The sequence below is a fragment of the Corylus avellana genome, chromosome ca2 (assembly GCF_901000735.1).
Source record: "Corylus avellana chromosome ca2, CavTom2PMs-1.0".
In the NCBI taxonomy this organism is placed as follows: Eukaryota; Viridiplantae; Streptophyta; class Magnoliopsida; order Fagales; family Betulaceae; genus Corylus; species Corylus avellana.
The window spans coordinates 34,688,691-34,709,522 of record NC_081542.1 but is presented as its reverse complement, the minus strand read 5'-3'; the positions used below and the strand labels follow the sequence as shown (position 1 = coordinate 34,709,522).

Genomic DNA, 20,832 nt, shown 5'->3' with positions numbered 1-20,832 from the left:
TTTTTTTTTTTTGGGTGTGTTCCTTGTATATACTACCTGTGTACTTAGGGGCGCCTCATGCTCTTTTAATGAAATTTGTTTGATTACCTATTAAAAAAAAAAAAAAAATCTCATATCATTACGAAAAACGGTGAAATGCCTACGGGACTTAAAGTTCAAAATTATAATACTTGGATTAACTAAGAATAGGTGTGTGAGTGTCCTTTTGGCCCTAGTAGTATATAAGGAAACCTTATGTGTATAAGGTTTGACTTTTGTGTCTCATGGTTTGCCTAGCCTTCATGTAGTTGCCTCTCCTCATCACATATGTTCATTTTGTCCTCGCTTGTGGAATTGTATCACACAACACTTGACATGTCTTATTCTTGCCATTTCCTCAAATTCTGTGTTTGTTGTAAACCCATCATGTTTGTGTATACTTTGGGATTATTGTGGTACACCCTATGATCATTTTGAGTATATCATCGTATTTATCTACTCATGTGTGTGTTGTGTGACTTCTTTCAATTGTCTTTTGTTGGATGTCTTCTTTTGACCATTGTGACAAAAAGAGGGAAAAATGTTTGAGAACTGTTTGTTTATACTAGGGAAATGTGTGTTAATAGAGGGGGAGCTGAGCTGTTTCAAGTTGTTTCTCCTCGAGGGGGAGACGTTTGTTTCGAACATGTCTGTTCTTGTTCTTACCATATGATAGATATGTCTTGCTAGGTTGTAGTCTTGTTTTTATGAGCTACTATTTTTAGCTCCATGGGCATTTGTGTTATTGATTTAAATCGTAATTCGTGTGATGAGATTGTTATTGTCTCCAGAAAACATGTACATTGCACATTCCATCAACCTTAGCCTAGTAGTAGTTTGTTAGGCTAGGGTGGCATTGTAAATGTTGTTTTTCCCAGTAATTTTTGTTGAGTCTCTGACGTTGTCAATTTTGTCACCAAATGGCCAAAGGGAAAGATTATTAGGTCTTAGAAATTGGCCTCATTTGGTGTTCAAAACCTTGCATGGAATTCTTTCATCTCCTAAGCATTCGGTGTGAAAAGGTTAGTTTTTAGAGGGGTTTTGTTCTTGAAGTCAAAAGGACGTTCTGTCATCCCTTATTTGAATGTATTAAAAGCATTTCTGCTTGATTTCGTCATAAGCATGATCCCTCTGTCTTATGTGGTGTATATGGAACGAAAGAAATGCTAAATGTTTTGAGAATTCTACTAGGACTTTAGAGGAACTTATTCATTTTTTCTTTTTTACTCTTGGACGGCCGCTTAACTAGCTCCTTTAGTGATCAGCTATTCTGACTTTCTCTTTCATTTCTTTCTCTCTTAGACGCTCTCTTTTTATACTCCCTGTGTATGTGGGTTGCGCCCCTCTGCGCTTTTGTTTTATATCATTATTACTTATCAAAAAAAAAAAAGCATGTCAGAATGCTGTCATAACGTTGAAACTCAAAAAAGCTATTGGTTGACTTCGTCAAAAGAACTTAGAATGTCGTCATGACATTACTTGCCAAAACTTACCAAGAATCAGAAAAATTAGCAATGAAACTCTAATTGCCGTAATGACGTCGCGCCGCGGACTACACAAATTTGAAGGCTATTTTTGTGTTTTCTTGGACCTCATATAAACAAAACATGGTGCCCAATATTAGGGTAAGCAAGGACTTTGGGAAAAACCTAGAGAAAATTTCTAGATGTAATCTTCTCCATTGTGGGATTGCTTGTACCTTACGGAATGCTATCTTCAGTCGCTTTGGGATGTCCTGGGTTATGCCTAATCGGGTGGTTGATTTGTTTGCTTGCTAGTGGACGGGTGGTTGCTCTCGAAGTGCTGTCGTGTGGAAGATGGTGCCTTCTTGCCTTATGTGGTGCCTGTGGAGGGAACGTAATGAAAGAAATTCCGAGAACCAAGAAAGAACGTTAGAGAAGCTCAAGTCCTTTTTTTTTCTCTTTTTTACTTGGACAAGCGCACTCTTAGCTCCCTTAGTGATTAGTTTTAACAATTTTCTTGTCCTTTTTTATTCTTCTATTTAAGCATTCTCTTGTATACTTCCTGTATACTAGGATTGCAGCTTTCTATGCTTTTTGATATGTATTTCATTACTTATGAAAAAAAAAAAAAAAAATCCTAAAGAGAGGAATATGTGTATAAGAAGATACTTTCTAAATCTTGAGGAAAGAAAGATGGTGAATGTACAACGCGCTAGGTTTCCTAGATCTATGGGTGTGTTTGGTACCTTTGACTCCTTTGCAGATAGGTGGAGAATAGTTAAGAGCTTGGAGCCACCGATTTGGTGGTATGTCCAAGCGTCTTCAGCACCTATGCTTCTCAAGCAGCCTTCAAGCTTCTCAGACAACCTTGTTCATCATCTCGTTCTAAGAGGCATTGGATACATATTCCTCTTAACACCCATGGAGGAGGAACAAAGCAACTCCAAAACATACAGAAGATTTAATATGTGTACATACTAATCTTCAAGTTTTAACATGGAATAGTGAAGACTTTAGGAGAGAAGCAAGGAAGATGTGCCATTTAGAGGTGCTGGGTTACTTGAGATTGCAAACCTTTCACTTGATAAACTGGACGCTCAAACCATTCTTTTCACAAATAGTGATGGTGATGAAGGAATTGATACTGTCACAGTCGGATCATCTTAAAGACAAGACTTCTTTTTCTCCTAGTTTACTATTTGACGTTTGGTAGATGATTTTAAATTACTTTTAGTTATGTTTTTAATAGACTTGATACTTGTTATTAATTTTTGAAACTAAATATACCTAAAATACATATTTACTAATCAATTGATTGTGGTATTCCTGCTGTATCATATCCTAAATTTTCAAGAATTATGGTATCACCATATCCATATCCTATCCTACCTCTGTCCAGCATCAATGTAGGTGCTTTATATATAGATTCCCATCAGTCACTTGAAACAGAATAACTGAAACTGTAGAGCTTGGTACTAAAACAAAAAATTAACGAAGAGGCTTTTAAATGAACTTTAGTGAACATCTTATTTATGCATTAATAAAAACGGGTTCTACTTTTACGCGTATATTTAAAGAAATTGACTGGAAAAGGTAGAGTTTGTAAGGAAGCCAGTACCTGCTGCAACCCAAGCGGCTGAAGAGGAGCTGAATCATGCTCAAGCACTCCCCAAAATTCTTGTTCATCAGACAACCACATTACAACTGTCTCTGTTAGCCTAGCTAGCAAAATTTTCTGTAGTTTCTCTTTCTCAAGTAACACATCTCCAGCCACAGTCGCTAACTGCTGCAGCTTAGAAAATAATGCCTGCAATAGTAACACAAATCTCCATATTACCACCGTACAAGATAATAAGTAGTAAGAAATGTGTACATCACCCTAATGTCGTATGCCTGAGAGCAAGAAAATAGTGACACGACAAGACCGTGACTTTACAGGAAGAGAAACTCAAGTCTTAAAGAGAATTGCAGAGCATCCATACCATACAAATAAGTAATACACATTAAAGTTTCTTATAATGTGCCCATAAGCAAGCAACAGAAGGGGAAATTTGAAAAAAAAGAAAAAAACGCTTTGAAAGAAATATAACCAACGTAACCAGCATAAGTATGCCTGCTCTCCTGTACTAAAATCAAAGGAACACATTGAAACACATTTAATCGTGATGAAAGGAGCAAACACATGCAACAACAATAGCTTAACTCAACTCAGCTCAACTAAACCTTGATCCCAATTAAATTAGATCAACTAATAGGGGTGATAGAAATACTACAAAATCAGATAATTTATTTGTTAGAAGGAAAACAAAATTATCAAATGGAAACCCTGGACACACAAAATGTAGTAACTGAGGCCCACAGAAAAACATTCCAACATAAGAGGAAGGGGAATGACCTGAAATGGAAGCGAAGGCAGAGGGTCAGAGTCCCAATACAGATCCTCTCCTCTCCCATTCAAGTAGATCTGTGCATCTAATCGTGTTTTGCCTTCTCTTGCATAGATGAAATTCAAAACATACTGCCGACAGAAATGATCTTTAAGCTTATCAAATGAGGGCTGAAGATGGCGCCTCCAATCCTTTAAATCTATTGTAGTGCTTGCACTAGGCACAGTGTTTTCAATGGGTCCACTTTTTGGTTCATTGCTTTCATTCTGCTGCTTCCAATTGATCACAGCATTCGGTAATAGTTCATCTAAAATGGTAAATGCTATTCCCAATATTGCAAGCTGTTCTGAATCGGTTTCAGCTCTAAAGGGAATGGCTTCTTTCAGATCCATAAGACCGTCATCATCAGAGGGGCTTGGTAGCGCTTTGATCAAAGCATCCATGTATTTATCATACAGCTGTGAGATTCTACTTAATACATTTCCTCCAAAATGCACAACGGCCAAGGGGGTTAACTGTTTCAATATACCCTGTAAAGAATTTTTGAAGCCAACATTATGTTACAAATTAATCATTAGGTCACCACAAACTATTCAAGTAGTTAAGTATCAGAAAATTTCTTGATACTGCCGCTGCACAATTACTTCTTATGCATGTAAGCACCAGCAGATGCACATGTACAACATGTCGAGAGAGGCACCAACATGACCTCCAAGTGCAACTTTTGAATTCAAAACATAGAACCATGTGTACTAACTATAATTAAATTCTCAAGCACACACTTATTGGACACACTGGCATAGACACCAAGCTTTAATGGAAATATACAAATAGAAAGGTATGTCCTTACAAGTCAAACATATAATGTGAGATGCATGCCTGTAAATTGAACTTACTTAACTAATTGTTATGTATCAAATCCTCAGGGCAGAAGCACGGTGACTGTGAACTACGGCAGAGAAAGAGACACCTTTAGAAATTTAATGAACTCCAGACAAGTCAGAGTGATGCCAAACCTTACCATGTCAATACTCATTGGTATCACAATATAATCAACTAACTATGGACCAACAAACCAAATTCCCAAAGAGTAGTAGGAATTAAGGCTTCAGTGAATCATCCTTAGATGACTTATATTTCCTCTAGCATTTTCCTTTTCCATTAAATTTAGAGAGGGAGAGAGAAAGTGCAACATTTGTCATAAGTGACAAAGATAAGATCGTAAGTGGATTGTGATCTTCCGAGGTAGTCTCTGTCTTAATTGTTCTCTTTGACAGAAAGAATAATAATAATAATAATAAAACCAGCTAATGAGCTAAATTCTTTAGGTGTACTGTATGAGTAACGCCCGCCAATACATGTCTAAGCTAATTTCTAAATTATAAAGTGCTTGCTGTGAGAACAAAGACAATTTATTGCTTCAACAATAGCCAAATCATACTGCAAGAGACCAACTTACCATAACAATGCACACAAATCTCTTTCCACTATCAACAAGAATGACGCTCTCTGGTGATGTTGCAAAAGCAGACAATGAATCTACAAACTCAGAGAATAGCAAGCTCTTATCAAGCTCCACCAAATCGAAAAGTAGTCTTCTAGCCCATCTGAAATTCAACTCTAGAACTTCTTCAATGTAAGGTCGCAAAAGCACCAAAAGTAATTTTGACAGTTTCAGGCCTTGTGATTCCAACATTGAGCAGTAGTTGAGACTGGACTGGATGCAAATGCTAGCGGCCCGTAAAGCAGAAACTTCCTCAGAAGACGCTGCATTCTCTTTCACCAACCGTACAAAGTATTCAATTTCCCACTCAGCCCATTGAACAACTCTGTTGGTATAAATCGGATTGTCGCCAAATACTGAAGCAGACTCCTTCGTTGTCAATGAGATTGCAGAAAATACAAGCTTAGATAATGTGGCTGAAAATGTTCTTGGACAGACATAACAAGAAGGAAGAAGAACCTCAATGCTTTTTTGGAGGCGCAACCCATAAGATGTAATAAGTAACTGATGTGCCAAAGTTCCTTTGCCAAGTTTTATCAAACCAGATAAGGCCTTCTTCATCTCCAGCACGCCAACAGAAGGCTGTTCAATAATCTGGACTAGTTGATCCTCAAGTATTGCTTTTCTTTCCAAAAAAGCAGATTTGTACTCTGATACTTCACCTACTGAAGTATCTCCCAAGCCATTCAGCTCTGAAGAATTTCTCTCTTCAGCATCTAAAGCCTCTAATGCTTCTTCAATTTTATGTTCAGCCAAGAGAATATCAATATTATCCAAAAATATCATCTTCTTGTCATCCGTTTCACTTGGCAAGGGTTCTTGAAGTTCAGAAATGTCAGGATCTTGCTGAGCTTCATAGTTGTCACCATTAGATTGCTTCCACTCTTCCAGTTCACGGCATACACCAGTCATCAAATCCTGCACAAGGATCCCTTGAGCTGAGATTTGCTTTCGCAACTCAATCAACTCATGTTCCATTTCCACGGCCTCTTCAGATATCCTACAATTTATCATTAAGATTATATCACATGTACATAGATCTGACATGATGTTAATTGATCAAATGATTAAAGATACTTGAAAGTCTCTATTCTAGCTTCCAGGTCTGAAATTGCTTTGAAACTTCAAATGCATGTTCCTTATTATGCCATTGAACTTAGGAATAGATTCCAGTTTGTCATTATGGCAAAACCCTTTTTCCGGCCTGACTCACACTATTGACAGGACTACTATGGTAACATCCCTGAAATCCTGACAATGGCTACAGAATCCACTACCACTAAAATCTGTCAAGATGGTTGCCCCATGGAGTAAAAAACATAATCCTCTCACCCTGGATTAAATTAGCCATTGTCAAACTTTCAACACAATCAATTTTAGTTTATTATCAGATGTCTAGTTTAGTTATGAATGCGCACCATATGAGTTTCTCAATCTTTTTTTTTTCCCCATTAAAAATGCAAGGTGCAACCCAAGCACACATGATGTATCATGTATACAAGAGAAACACCTATCCAGAAAAAAGATCAAGAAAATGGCGAAAACTGTAAATATGAAAGTGATCATAGGCAGTCACTCAGTGATACAGGGTATTAAAAAAAAAGCCTTTAATTCCGCCACTGTACTTTCACGGTAGTCAAAGCTACAATCATTTCTTTTTCTCCAAATACACCACATTATGCAAGACGAAATCATCTTCCACAATGCCACACTATGAAAACCACCAAACTAACCTCTCCAAAATGCAAAGAGATCTACCACTCGACTAGGCATGACCCATTCTTTTTTTTGATAAGTAAGAAGTTTTATTAAAAAGCGTAAAGGCGCCCCGAGGTACACTAAGAGTATACAACAGGATCACCTAACTAGAAGGAGAAAAACAAAGAAGAAAATCATCATAACTAATCGGAACTGGAAAGACATGCGCAGCGGTCCAAAGATACAGAGTTTGAAAGCAAGAGGCTAGTATGTCTTCCCAAGTCCCCTACAAATCTTCAAAGCACCTATTATTCCTTTCCCTTCACAGACACCAAAAAAAGCACGTAGGCACCATTTTCCATACCACGGCACTCCCCCTCCTTCCCGAAGACCACCAACAAGCGAACAAATCTGAAACCCTATTCGGCATCACCCAAACCAACCCAAACCAACCAAAAAAGGTGCTCCACAAAGCATAAGCTACCTCGCAATGAAAGAGAAGATGGTCCACCGTCTCCTCGGTCTTCTTGCACACACAACATCTGTTTGTCACAATCACTCGTTGCTTTCTGAGATTGTCCAAGGTCAAAATTTTACCCAAAGCCGCCGACCACACAAAAAAACTCGCCCTCGGAGGAGCTTGGGTACGCCACACACTCTTCCACGGAAATCCTCCCCCAACAGGACTCGCCAAGGCAGCGTAAAGGAGCTTGACCTTGAACCGGCCCCTTTTGGAAGAATTCCACCACAACCTATCTTCACACCCCCACCTCACTTGAGCAGCATGTAACACCTAGAAAAAAGAAGCCAACACCTCCACCTCCCAATCATGAGCTTCTCTAGAAAAGCTCACATTCCACTGGTTAGTGCCACCCAGCACCTCCAAATGCTCCGCCACTGAAGCGTCCTTAGCACAGGCAATGCTGAATAAACCTGGAAAAGCATGCTTGAGAGCCAAATCACCACACCACATATTGTGCCAAAAGCGCACCTTAGACCCCTCCCCTACCTCAAATCGACTAAACCTTTGGAAAGTGGCCCACCCCTTCCTAATGTTCTTCCATAACCCCACCCCCATAGGACCACCCGGCTCCAAGGAACACCACCCTCCCCAAAGACTACCAAATTTTGCATCCACCACAGCCCTCCACCAAGTATCTCTCTCTAACCCATAGCGCCACAACCACTTCCCTAAAAGGGTGCGATTGAAAACCCTAAGGTTTCCGATACCCAATCCTCCCTCCTTAATCGGGGTGCAAACCTTCGCCCACTCCACCAGGTGGAACTTGAACTCATCGCCTAGACCTCCCCATAAAAAATCCCGCTGCAACTTCTCAATCCTCTTTGCAACACTACCCGAAATGGGGAAGAGCGACAAATAGTACGTAGGCAAGTTGACAAGAGTACTCTTAATAAGCGTGACTCTCCCCCCCCTTTGATAGATAAGATCTTTTCCACCCGGCCAACCGACGTTCTATCTTCTCAATAACTCCATCCCAAATATGTTTAGCCTTGCAAGAGGCCCCCAGCAGCAAAACAAGGTACCTTACAGGCAATGAAGCAACCCCACACCCCAGAATACCAGCTAACCTACCCACTTGCACCACATCCCCCACTGGAATTATCTCCGACTTGGCCAAATTAACTTTCAACTCGGAAACAGCTTCAAACAACAGAAACACACTCCGCAAATACTGAATCTGGGTGGGCATAGCATTAAAAAACATCAAAGTATCGTCCGCAAACAAAAGATGGGAAGTAGTAATATTGCCGATCTAAAACCCCTCAATAAACCCCCCGTTCACTGCTGCCGAAATCATTTTGCTTAGAGCTTCCATAACAAAAATGAACAACAGAGGAGATAAAGGGTCCCCTTGTCTCAAGCCCCTGGAGCTGCTGAAGAATCCATTAGGCGAACCATTGATCAGAATCGAGAATCGCACCGACGAAATACAATGTTCAATCCAAGAACACCAAATCCCACCAAAACCACATCTCCTAAGCATGTATAACAAGAAACCCCAATTCACATGGTCATAAGCTTTTTCTAGATCCATTTTGCATATAACCCCTGGCTCCCCAAAACGCAAGCCGATTGTCTAGGCATTCATTAGAAATCAAGACAAGATCGAGAATCTGCCTACCTTTAATAAAGGCACTTTGGGATTGAGAAATGATCTTATCCAGCACAGCCCTCAATCGATTAGCTAACACCTTTGCAATAATCTTGTAGATACCTCCCACAAGGCTAATAGGCCGAAAGTCTCTGAGATTAGTAGCTCCGGGAACCTTCGGAATTAGCGAAATGAAGGAGGCATTAAGGCTCTTCTCAAACCTCTCCCCAGCATGAAAAGCACTGAACACATTCATGACATCCTCCCTCACCACCTCCCAACAAAATTGGAAGAATGCCATAGAAAACCCATCAGGACCCAACACCTTATTGCCATTCATTTTAAACACTACCTTTCTTACCTCTTCCTCTTCGAAGTCTCTCTCCATCCAACTAGCCTCCTCCTCCGAAATGGAATCAAAGGAGATACCATCTACCATAGGCCTCCAGTGACATTGCTCAGAGAAAAGTTTTTGATAGAACTCAACCACGTACTCACTAATCTCGGTCGGATTTGAAGAGATGTTGTCCCCAATCATGAGAGAATCCATAGAATTGTGTCTTCTATTAGAATCAGCTACGGAGTAAAAAAATTTAGTACATTTGTCTCCTTCCTTCAACCACATCACCCTGGACTTCTGCCTCCAACTCACCTCCTCCATAAGCGTGCAATTCTCTAGCTCTCGAACCACTTCCGCTTTCCTCCTAACCTCCCCCTCCTCCAAAGCCCTACTTTCTTCATTCGCATCCAACAACCGAAGCTCTTCAAGAAGCATCCTCTTATTCCTATCAAGGTTACCAAAAACCTCCTCATTCCAAGTCTTCAAATTCAACTTTAAGGCCTTTAGCTTGCAAGCAAAAACAAAACTTGGCAAACCATGAAACACATAGGAGTCCCACCATTGTTTCACTTGGGCCACAAAACCATCTGCTTTAAGCCACATGTTCTCAAACTTAAACAGCCTCTTCCCTCTTGACACTTCCCCCATCTCAAGGAAGATTGGAAAATGATCCGAGCACAAGCGGGAGAGCCTCTTTTGCTTAACCCCTGGACACCAGGCCTCCAACTCCGCTGAAATAAGAAACCGATCAATCCTTGACCACAGGGGGGGTCATTAGAAATTGACCATGTATATAAACCCCCAATCAAGGGAAGATCCATGAGCCCCTAATCCGAAATGAAATCTGAGAATTCCGTCATGGACGAGTCTAAATGAGCATCACCTGATCTTTCGCCACCCCCAATACACCAAGGCATGTCCCACCAACTAATAACACCCACTAACTCCTCCCATAGAAGCCTCTTGTCCCTATAGAGATTCGGACCATAAACCCCAGCAAAAGCCCAAACAGAATGGTCTCCACTGTTTCTAAAAGATACCGCCAGAGTGTAAGACCCTACGCAAGCATCGACCTTCTCCACCACCCTATTATCCCACATAATTAAAATACCACTTGATGCCCCACTAGAATCCAAACAACACCAATCCACATGACTCCTCCCCCATAAGCTACGGACTATACTGCGAGACATCTCCTGAATCTTGGTTTCTTGAAGACAGACAATATCAGCCTTCCAATCTCTAAGCCTATTACTCACCCTCAGACGTTTATCCTTCCTGTTCAGCCCTCTCACATTCAAAGAAAGTATATTTAACTTCATAATGTCACCACCTGCCCCCTCCCCTTCCTATTGCCACGACTTGAACTTGCCCCTTTAGTGTCGTAGTTCACAGAACACTCTAAATTCCTAATCTCCCTCTTACCCTTAGCCCCACTGCTCGTATTCAAGATCATCTCATTATTCCTACATTCCTCTTCCAAGAAGGTCAAAAGCGCAAGCAATTGTAACTTGTGACCCGTATATGAGATCCCCACGATCGGATAAATCTCATTAGCACACTGGATTAACCAATCCGAGTAACCCTTCACACCCCCAGCATTAGGCCCATACGACTTCAGGGGAGAAGGCATACTGACCTCACAAAAATCCGTGCCTGCATCTTGAGCCTTAACCTCCCTGCCCACCTTCCCAGCAGAATAATCAGCTATGTCTCTAGTGTCCTGCAACAAGCCCAACCCCTCACAAGCCTCCAAACCTACCTGATACCCATCTCCCTGCGACCACGGCACTAGCTCATTAGCCTCGATCGGTGTAGGTACCAGAACTTCCTCCCCACTGAACTGCAACAACATCTTCGGCTGAATAGGAGACCCACCAGGCAAAACACGCATTCCCACACTGCCAGAACCCAATCTCGGCACTGCTCCCACTGCCTCAGTGAACTGCACCATCGGCGAAGACTTCTCTTTCAAAAACTGGACCGGACCTGCCAAACCTTGGGCCAAGATACCCTTCAACGACGCACTCTGGAGAGCACCGCATGCTCTGAAGACTTCTCCCCGTCAAAATGGGCTCTGGAGCGCTCTACGCGATTATCCAAGACTTCGACAGGGACACTCAGGGCTACCGGCGATAACGCTGGCGGGAGCATAGGACCCCCGGCCAAAACTCGCGTCCCCACCTCTCCAAAACCCAGAATCGACTCTGACCCCACTGTCCCAGCAATGGGTATCACCGGCAAAACCTTTACCTTTGATGATTGGGACGAACCTTCCGGACCCAGGGCCAACAGAGACTTCGTCGGCATACTCTGCGTCTCTTAGGTGGTACCCAACACAACCTCCCTGTCGGAATGTTCTCCGGGAAGCTCCTCCCGGTTAACAGTGTCATCAACCGGACCAACCACGGCTACCGGCGACCTCGCCACCAAAGACTCCGATGACGATGCCCCTGGATCTCCGGTGCGACCTCCCTTCCGGACCATCGACGACCCGCTCGTGGACACCGTGTGGACAGCAAGCTTCTTTTTCCCCTTAGAGCTAGCTTCCCCTCAGCTATACTGACCCGCGCCTGAATCCACACACAGTTTGGACTCAACCACAGAGATCTTCTTTTTAGACTTGAAGAGTCTCATGGGCCATGAGCCTGCTTTAACGGCCCAGCCCTTCCCCATACCTAAACTACCCGATGGAACCAAAAGAGGGCCACTCTCAGGCCTTGGGCCATTCCCCACCAGCACCTCCCTCTGCCTGACCGCAAGGACCGGAACTCCATTATCCTCTTCCATCTGCCTTAGCCCACTTGCCTCTGCTCTTAAGATAGCCATCTCCAGACGTTGCAAACCCACGTGAACTTCTTTTTTCAGCCATTCCAACGTCTCCCTGCAGTTACGGAGCTCAAGGCTTACACCGGTATGGGACTGATTCTGACACTCAACCACTCCCCGTCCCGTCAACACTTGCACAGTACAATTCTTCGTCACAGGCGACCTCTCCCGCGCTTGAATTCCACTTGCCGGTGCCTTGACTACTAGCTCCTCTTTCTCCTTACTGTTCTTCTTCTCCAGCTGACTTCTACCTTCGCTTGGGTACCTCGACGACTTCTGAAACCTCTCCGGCAACTGGGCTCTATTCATCGCAGGCGACTTTGGTCGCATACCTGATTTCACCGAGCCTAAAACAAGCTTTTCCTTTGCTAATGAGGAATCCTTCAACCAACTGGGCACTCTCGCCACCGGCTCTGGAAAAGAACTAAAGCACTCCTCCGCCATGTTACCTGACAGCCCAAGGACCTCAGCGTAGCTCCTCCTTTCCTTCCTCTCATGATCTTTCTTTTCTTCCTTGGTATCACGAAGGGACTATCTTGCTATGTAAAGCTCCGAAATAAAACGTTCCCAACCTTGCCCATAACGCCCTTCTGGAATGAGGACCAAACCGCTTCTTTGCCTCCCTTCAAATTCCTCAAACGTTAGAAAGTTCCCATGCCTGTTTGATCAGCGTTGCGCAATGAACCGTGGATAACCTGCTCTAGACTGATCCCAGAACACCTCTGAAGTGTCCACAGTCACTAGCACCTCCACGTTTCGGATCAACCACTCTAACTCATCTGTCTTAATGAAGATTGACCTTTGTTTCCCTTTGCTCCTCTCGAAAAGCCTTACCCTGAAGCCCCTCTCTTCACCACCAGTTCATACTCCTTCGCCTCCACTGACCACTTTCTCCCTCCCGCCATAATGCCACCACCCCTGCCTACAAGACCACCTCACACGCCGCCCACGCTCCCTCACCCCTGCCTACTGACCACTCAAGCAAAGAAAGCTAAACCCAATACCAAGTAACAACACTGAAAATCTTCCATAACCACTCAGCCAAAACTCATTTTGCCAACTTATTATCTATCCTTTTTTCCCATACTTGTAAGAGTTGCCAATCGAATTGAGAAAATCAGTAGGATTTTCTGTGGGGTGGAGTTGGTGACAAGTTGAAGTTTCATCTAGTCCCTTTCTTCAATTTCTACCCTTTACCTTCGGCCAACAAGAATTGGGAACCAATAGAAAGTTTCATGTAAACCTCTTCCTCTAAATCTCCATGAAGAAATACATTTTTCACATCAAGCAGCTGAAGTTGCTAGTCTAAATTCATTGCCAAATAAAGAATGACTCGAATAGAATTATGACTCTCTGTCTATTATGTTCATTCCAAAATGTGTACAAGATTAGCTACAGCCTTCAATCAGACATCTACGCTATAAAATATAGCGTAGATGACCCATTCTAACCCAAAAAGACTAAAAATAGAATCCCATAAGGCGCTAGCAACCTCACAACAGAGCAAAAGGTGATCCATTGTTTCTCCACTCTTCTTACACATACAACACCTATCTACCACTATGATACGACCCTTCCTTAGATTATCCGCAGTGAAAATCTTCCCAAACGTGACCGACCAAGCAAAGAATGCCTCTCAAGTGAACCTTATTCCACCAAATATTCTTCTTCTCGTTTTTATAAGTATTCAGCTAAATACTCCTCCAAGAGAAAGGAGCTATCATGGGGAGATAGGACATTTAACAACGATCTAACATCAAAAAACCCTTTCTTGGAGGGGGGGCCCAACAAAGCTTGTCTTCACCTCGAAATGTCTCAATCTGAAGGAGTACAATAGATTTTTTTTTTTTTTTTTTTTGATAAATAAGTGATTCATTAAAAAGTGCAGAAGGGTGCAACCCTAATACACAGGAAGTATACATAGACACACACCCCTTTAAAGATAACATGAACACAAGTCCACAAATTGACGCATGGTAGAAACTTGAGGAATGTTCAAGGCTCCCGCCCAAAGGAAAAACAATAGATTGAACAACAAAGAAAAGAGATCAACCTCCAGTCATGCGCCACTTGGATAAAATTAACATTCCATTGATGAGAGTCATTAGAAAACTCCAAGTGATCTACCACAAAAGCATAGAGATTTCGGTATATTGGAAGTGTACTTTCCTAAACTTAAAATGCTTTTGTGGTAGAAGACCAATTGTTGGATTGAAAAATCATAGCTAATCAGTCTCTGGCTCGAGGTTGTGGATGGACTTTTAAGTTGGGGTGGTTTGATTGGGTGCAGTCTAGCTAAGGAAGTATGAAGGTTAGTTCCATTGTGTTTAATGTGGTGTATTTGGCGTGAGAGAAATGCTCGGCTTTTTGAAGACGTAGAGATTTCGGCGGTAGAATTGCGGAAGTCTTTGCTTAACATGTTACATGTATGGATAGCGGCTCATCATTGCTTGGAGATTCCTACTTTTGCAGATTTTATGAATTTATTTTCTTCTTCCTATTAGGGGTTCTCATGTATACTCCATGTGTACTAGGGTTGCGCCCCTCTACGCTTTATTAATGATATGAAATTATTTATAAAAATAAAAAAAATAAAAAAGAATGCATATGACCACACACATTGGCGTTTTCCACTTAATTTTTACTTTGAGCATATGGGTTTGCAACTAAATGAAGAAAGTAGATATCTACGTTCATTTCCATCATAAAATTTTCAGTTTTGGTTAATGGTTGTCTATCAAGTTTCTTCAAAAGCTTGACAGAACTTAGATAAGGTGATCCACCATCTCTTTTACTTTTTACTAAGGTGACAAGAGTATAAGCAGGATAGTCTCAAAAACTAGAGAGGAGTCGACAGACTTTCTAGTTCGATTCAATTCAAAGAATTTAGGAGAGATATTAATATATCATATTCTTATTGTAGACAATACTATTATCTTTTGTCAAATGGAGGAAGAGGTCCTTATTAGATGTTTATCGTTTGTTTTAGAGCTTTTTCATGATTGAGAATTAAGCTAAGCAAAAGTGAGATGGTGTCAGTTGGTGATATTGATGATGTGAAACAATAAGCCTCACAATTGGACTGCATGGTTGGTTCTCTACCTATCACCTAGGGCTAGCAATATTTGACATGACAATTAAAGGGTTAGGGTTAAGTTTAAAAGGGTTCAGGGCAAAACGGATCAACCCAGTTAGACACAATTATAAATTGGCCAAATTCATGCCAACTCACTTAACTTGCTGATCAAATTGATTGTCATGAATCTTGAATATGTATAATTGATATAATTTATCTTATAAGATATGAAATTCTGTTAATTAAGTCAAATCAAGTATTTGTGTCAACCCAGCCCATTCATATTAAACAAGTTTAAACGGGGTGTGTTCGTGTCAACCCAACACGATCTTTTTATTAAACTAGTTATGTGAGTTGTGTCGTGTCACCCGCTTAATGAAGCACATTGTGTCAAGTTGATAGGTTTGACACCATTAATTAAATGGGTCGGCCATATAATCATATACCCATGACTCGATACGTCACAAACCCAACCCATGAACCCGAAAAGCCACCCCTACTACTACCTACTTAGGTTGCCTATGGGTTGTTCCTGTAAATCTACGGCTGTTTGGGATTTAGTAGCAAGATTGGATAGGAGATTTGCAGGGTGGAAAGAATATTTACTCAAAGCAGGTTAGATAGAGTTGAAGAAAATTGCATGGTCTACACCTCCCACTAATTGTATCTCTCTATTTAATATTCTGGCCTCATTTGCAAAACAATTAGAGATGTTGGAATATGACTTTCTTTAGGGAGCCTTTGGGGATGAGTTCAAATATAATGTATCGAATTGAATTAGGTTGTACTCTTTTACAAGGGGATGCTTAATCCAGCTTTATAGGACAGGCGGTTATGAAGGTTTGTTGTTGAGAGGGGCTTGAATTGTAAAAGGTTGTTAGTGTTAAGTACAGTATCATGAGAAGGGGTGAACCACTTAGTAGGGAGTTCTCACAGGTGCAGAAAAGGGTTAGGAATGATTGGGTTAATTTCTTTCTTTCACCTCTTATGGTGGGAATGTAAGAAGGATTATTTTCTGGCATGACATATGCATGTGAGGAACATTCAAGTCTACTGTTTCCCCATTATACTCCATAGCTGCTGATAGCAAGCTACATAGAGTAGTCAACAAGAAGGCTGTAATGAAAATTGATATTTGTTAGAGCTGATCAAGATTGGGAACTAGAGTAGGTGGATAGCATTTTTGAGAAACTTTATGATATGTACATTGCTGGCAATGTGTGTGTGTGGTGGGGCTGATGTTTGTTGGAAACGTGTATTATAAGGGTTTGGTAGAAGAGAAAATGGGAGGTTCATTAAATAACATTCGGTAAACTGTTACACTTTCCAAGGTATCTTCCTTTGCTTCAAAAGCAGGTTTATAACAGATTCTTATGGCAGAGAATTGGGTGGAAAGGAGAAATTGGTTCTCAGTTGGTACTCATGTCTAAAAGAAGTGGCCTATCTGATTGCTAGGAAGTGCTGGTCTTTGGTTTTCGCTCCACTTTAGTTAGGCTGGGTAAATGCCTTGCTGGAAATGGAGGTTTGGGCAGGTCTAATTGTGCAAAAGCTTTTACAGAAATTGCCTTATGCCTAATGCAGAGTACTTGGAGGGATACAAGTTAGAGGTTTTTAAGGAGTGGAGCCTCTGGTGTGTAAGCTTAAGATGACTTTCTTGCTCACATTTTTTTTTTCTTCGATGTCTAGTGCTTTTCATTCCTCTTTTTCTAAAAACTTCAGACGTACTTAGGTTTTGCCCCTCTGGCACTAAAAGGAAACATATATATATATATATATATAATTAGAAAATATCTATAAATATGTGAGACTACAAGGGAATCCTAATGCCACGGTGGGAGGGGATTATTTACCATTCATTGACATGCTTGGTCATGATGTGGTGTCATGACACAGAAACTGGCATTTCTATTACCTCAAGAAAGCTAAGTACTTTGTGTGCATATTGCCACATAAGTTCTCCACTGCATCCTTTAGATCCAGAAGCTCACAACAAAGTTTTCTTATTCCCTGTAAAGATAAACATGTTTAGCTTATAGGAAAAGATGTTCATTATGTTACAATACAAAAATATTTGATATCATCACAACACCAACAACAATAATACAATTCTTGTGCCTTGAAACCCCTGGAATGAAACTTGTAGTGCAAATTGAGGAAAGAAAATGGACACCTAATTCAGATATTGGTATCCCTAACAAACTCTCAAATAGGGTGCTTGATTTCACATCGTCATCTAGACTTACCAATAAAGTGTATAAAATAGTCATTACATTCTAGAAGCACCAAACTAAAATGCGAGAAGTGCTACACTTACCAATTTTTTTCCCCAAAAGTTGGTTCACAAATGATATGTCATCATGGATGAGATCTATTATTTTGAAAAATGTGTCACTATCTCATGAGTTGTTGACACATCAGTTGGCAACCAAGTTTTGGGGAAAAAAAAGTTGGAAAGTGTAGCCTTTCTCCTAAAATGCACATACAATGACGATTATACAAAACCAGTACAGCACAATATCCAAAAAAAAAAAAAAAAATTACATAAACACTTCTTGAGCCCAAAAACTACACCTCTTCCAATAATTTTTATGTTTTTATTTTTTTATTTTTGATAAGTAGCTCTTCCAATAATTATACTGGAAGAAAAAAGCGAAAAGGCCAGTTTATTTTATACGAAAAACAAAAATCCTTAAGCATTACTGTCGAACATTGCCATACCGCTTACAATTAAATTAACAGGGTGGCTGTCAATGCATTTGAAGAAAGCCCGTGAGAAAAATATACATGCTTTCTGGACAACTTGCATAAAGACATAGAAGACCCAGATGAGAGACAGCAATTTTAGATCCAAAAGGATGCAAAGCAAGAATAAAGGTTGAAAATTAATAACTTTCAAACAGATGAAAATGACAAGTATAAGGAGAAACAGGAACTTTCCATCAAATACAATAGAATGACCAATCGCTGGAGTGTTAATCAATACTGAAAAGCCTAAAAAAGTCCAACCCATTCAATTCATGCAAAATAGTGACTTGAAATAGAATATAACTAGACAGTAAAAACTGAATTTTCCCACAAATGGACTTGAAAATATGAAATAATGAAACCCACATCAAAACGAAGAACTTTGTTCAAGCACACACACAAAGAAACAGTTTAATTCAATGATTAGCTAGGAAATGGGTAATTCTAAGATGTCGTTGATTTTAGTAAACATGGGGGCTTGAGGTGAGGGAAGTTCAAAAAACCTTTTCAGTATGAGATTGGTAGAGAGAGTCGACTCTCGACTGTGGGATGATTCTTTCGATTGATGGGAAGTCGTCTTCTTCTTCACTGCTCTCCATTTTTACAGAGTCTAACCTCTGCTTCTTCTTCCTCCTTATCTTCTTCTTCTACGCCTTCTCGCTTTCTTCAATCCTCAGTCACTGGCTCCCTGGTCTGAAAACTTAGAGAGAGAGAGAGAGAAGGGGAGCATATATTTTAATTTTAAAGTAGCTTGCAAGTTTTGTTGGGACTTGTGCTGCGATTACCCTTCAACCTTTGATTTACGGTCGACGGTCGTGATCCTGTGTAAGTAAGGTCTGCTCGAGGTGTTGGGTAGTCCAATTATAAAAGAAGCCACTACTACAGCATGATGGCCCCTACTACAATCTTTTTGGGTTTTGATTTCTAGAACTTACCCTCCTAAAAAATAAATACATATATATATATATATATATATATATATATAGGAAAATTACAATTTAATCTTTGAAGTTGTGCACATTTTTTTTTATTCTATTTTCAATGTTTAAAAATTGATAAGATATCTATAAAGGTTTTTTTTTTCAATGTGACCATTCCGTTTGCAGATTTTGTCCTTTTGGACAATAGATAGGTGACGTGCGATGCAAGTGGCCTTTAAGCACCAAATATACCAAAGTTCTCCCTACTTCACTCCTGATTTCCCCAAAATGTCCCCTTTTTTATCAATTTTAAAAAATAAAATTCTAATAGGCCATGGGTCGCCACCCCCAAATGGCCAACTTTCAGAAAAACATGGTCATTTTAGACTTTTTATGCCATAAAAAAATTAAAAAAAAAAAGCAAAAGAAACAAAAGCAATAAAACAAAAAATTGGTCCCGGTGCATTCGTTAGAACAAAAAAAAATGTATGTTTTTTAAAGGGGGTCATGTTAATAATTTTATCTCTCATTTTTAATTTATAAAAAAAAAAATATCCAGGCATTGGCATTGAAGGTTGGAAGAGTAATGTGAAATCTTGGCCAACATACCAGAGAATCATGTCTCATATTCCTGAAATCCGATTGACCGATGTCTACTATGCAAAACTTCAGATTAGCAATGATAATTTACACGACGAAACCGAAGCTATAAATTAAGAAATAAAAGCAAAAAATCACTTAAAACTTCCTAAAAAGACCCCTAAGAAACTAAAATGAAATAAAATAAAAAGAAAAAAAAAATCAAATCCAAAGGGTGGAAAATTTAAAATATATATCCTTTTTATAAGAAAAAAATTTAAAAAAAAATTCGAATTTTTTGTTATAAAATTTGAAAATTTTTAATTTTTTTTATAACTTTTTTAAACTAAAAATTTCTGTTTTAAAAAATATTCTTTTTTAAAAAAATAAATATTCTTATAAAAGAAATTAAAAGTTTTCATTTAAAAAATAAATTTTTTTAAAAAAAATTGTTCTTTTTAAATTTGTTGAAGGACGGTTTTCCTGCTGATGACATGGCACGCCTACCGAGTCCGAGTTGGCTAACACTCAAGTGATTTGACTGCACAACAAAGAAAAAGAGAATGATCGAAGAGAACGGGGATAAGCCAGCGGGACACTCCGATGCCTAAGTCAGAATTTGAGAGAGAGAGTATAAGCAACAAAGGAAAGTTTTTAAGCCAAGGTTGCGCTTACCCAAATATAAAAAAATGATCTATATAGGTATGAAGTAGTGGAAGTCCCCTAACCAACGACCTATTCTTCCTTGAGTTTCTGCGATGCAATTACTAACAAGGGATTTGAATGGTTACCCTTACCGAGATCTTAGGGGATTAGATTGTAGGATTTTGTGGTTACATGTATCATTGATTTGAATATTCATATAAAATTATTGGATAACATATCTAATTTGTATTTTAAATTGGTGTGATAACTTTTGTATAGATAAGATCGTTTATCTATTAACAGCTGTATATCCCAAGATATCCGAGTTATCCTTGTTGCCGAGACCTGTGTGTCCTGAGTTAGGGTGCGTTTGGGAGTGCGTTTTTTTAAAAATAATCTGCGATTTTAAACCAAATCGCAATTTTATGGTATTTGGAATTGCGATTTTAAAAACGCAAATTTTAAAATCGCAAAAAAATATGCGATTTTCATAAGCTGATTAGAGGGTGCTTAT

General features: G+C 39.9%; 1 protein-coding gene across 3 annotated transcripts in view; it reads right to left on the bottom strand.

The window, feature by feature from the left end:
- The window catches only part of LOC132170593 (exocyst complex component EXO84C), a 40,022-nt gene extending 21,059 nt beyond the window's left edge, over positions 1 to 18,963 (bottom strand). Inside the window, exons 1-5 of one of the 3 annotated variants that reach the window (XM_059581618.1) lie at positions 18,678 to 18,963; positions 17,342 to 17,436; positions 5,328 to 6,372; positions 3,877 to 4,398; positions 3,100 to 3,288 (exon numbers count right to left, since the gene is read on the bottom strand). In XM_059581618.1, coding sequence (XP_059437601.1) covers positions 3,100 to 3,288; positions 3,877 to 4,398; positions 5,328 to 6,372; positions 17,342 to 17,436; positions 18,678 to 18,773 — 1,947 coding nt within the window. In that variant the 5' untranslated portion in view covers positions 18,774 to 18,963. Of the gene's footprint in view, positions 1 to 3,099; positions 3,289 to 3,876; positions 4,399 to 5,327; positions 6,373 to 17,279; positions 17,437 to 18,677 lie in introns of those variants that run through there. The other 2 variants (XM_059581617.1, XM_059581620.1) reach the window with 2 other exon arrangements.
- Positions 18,964 to 20,832: the final 1,869 nt, after the last annotated feature.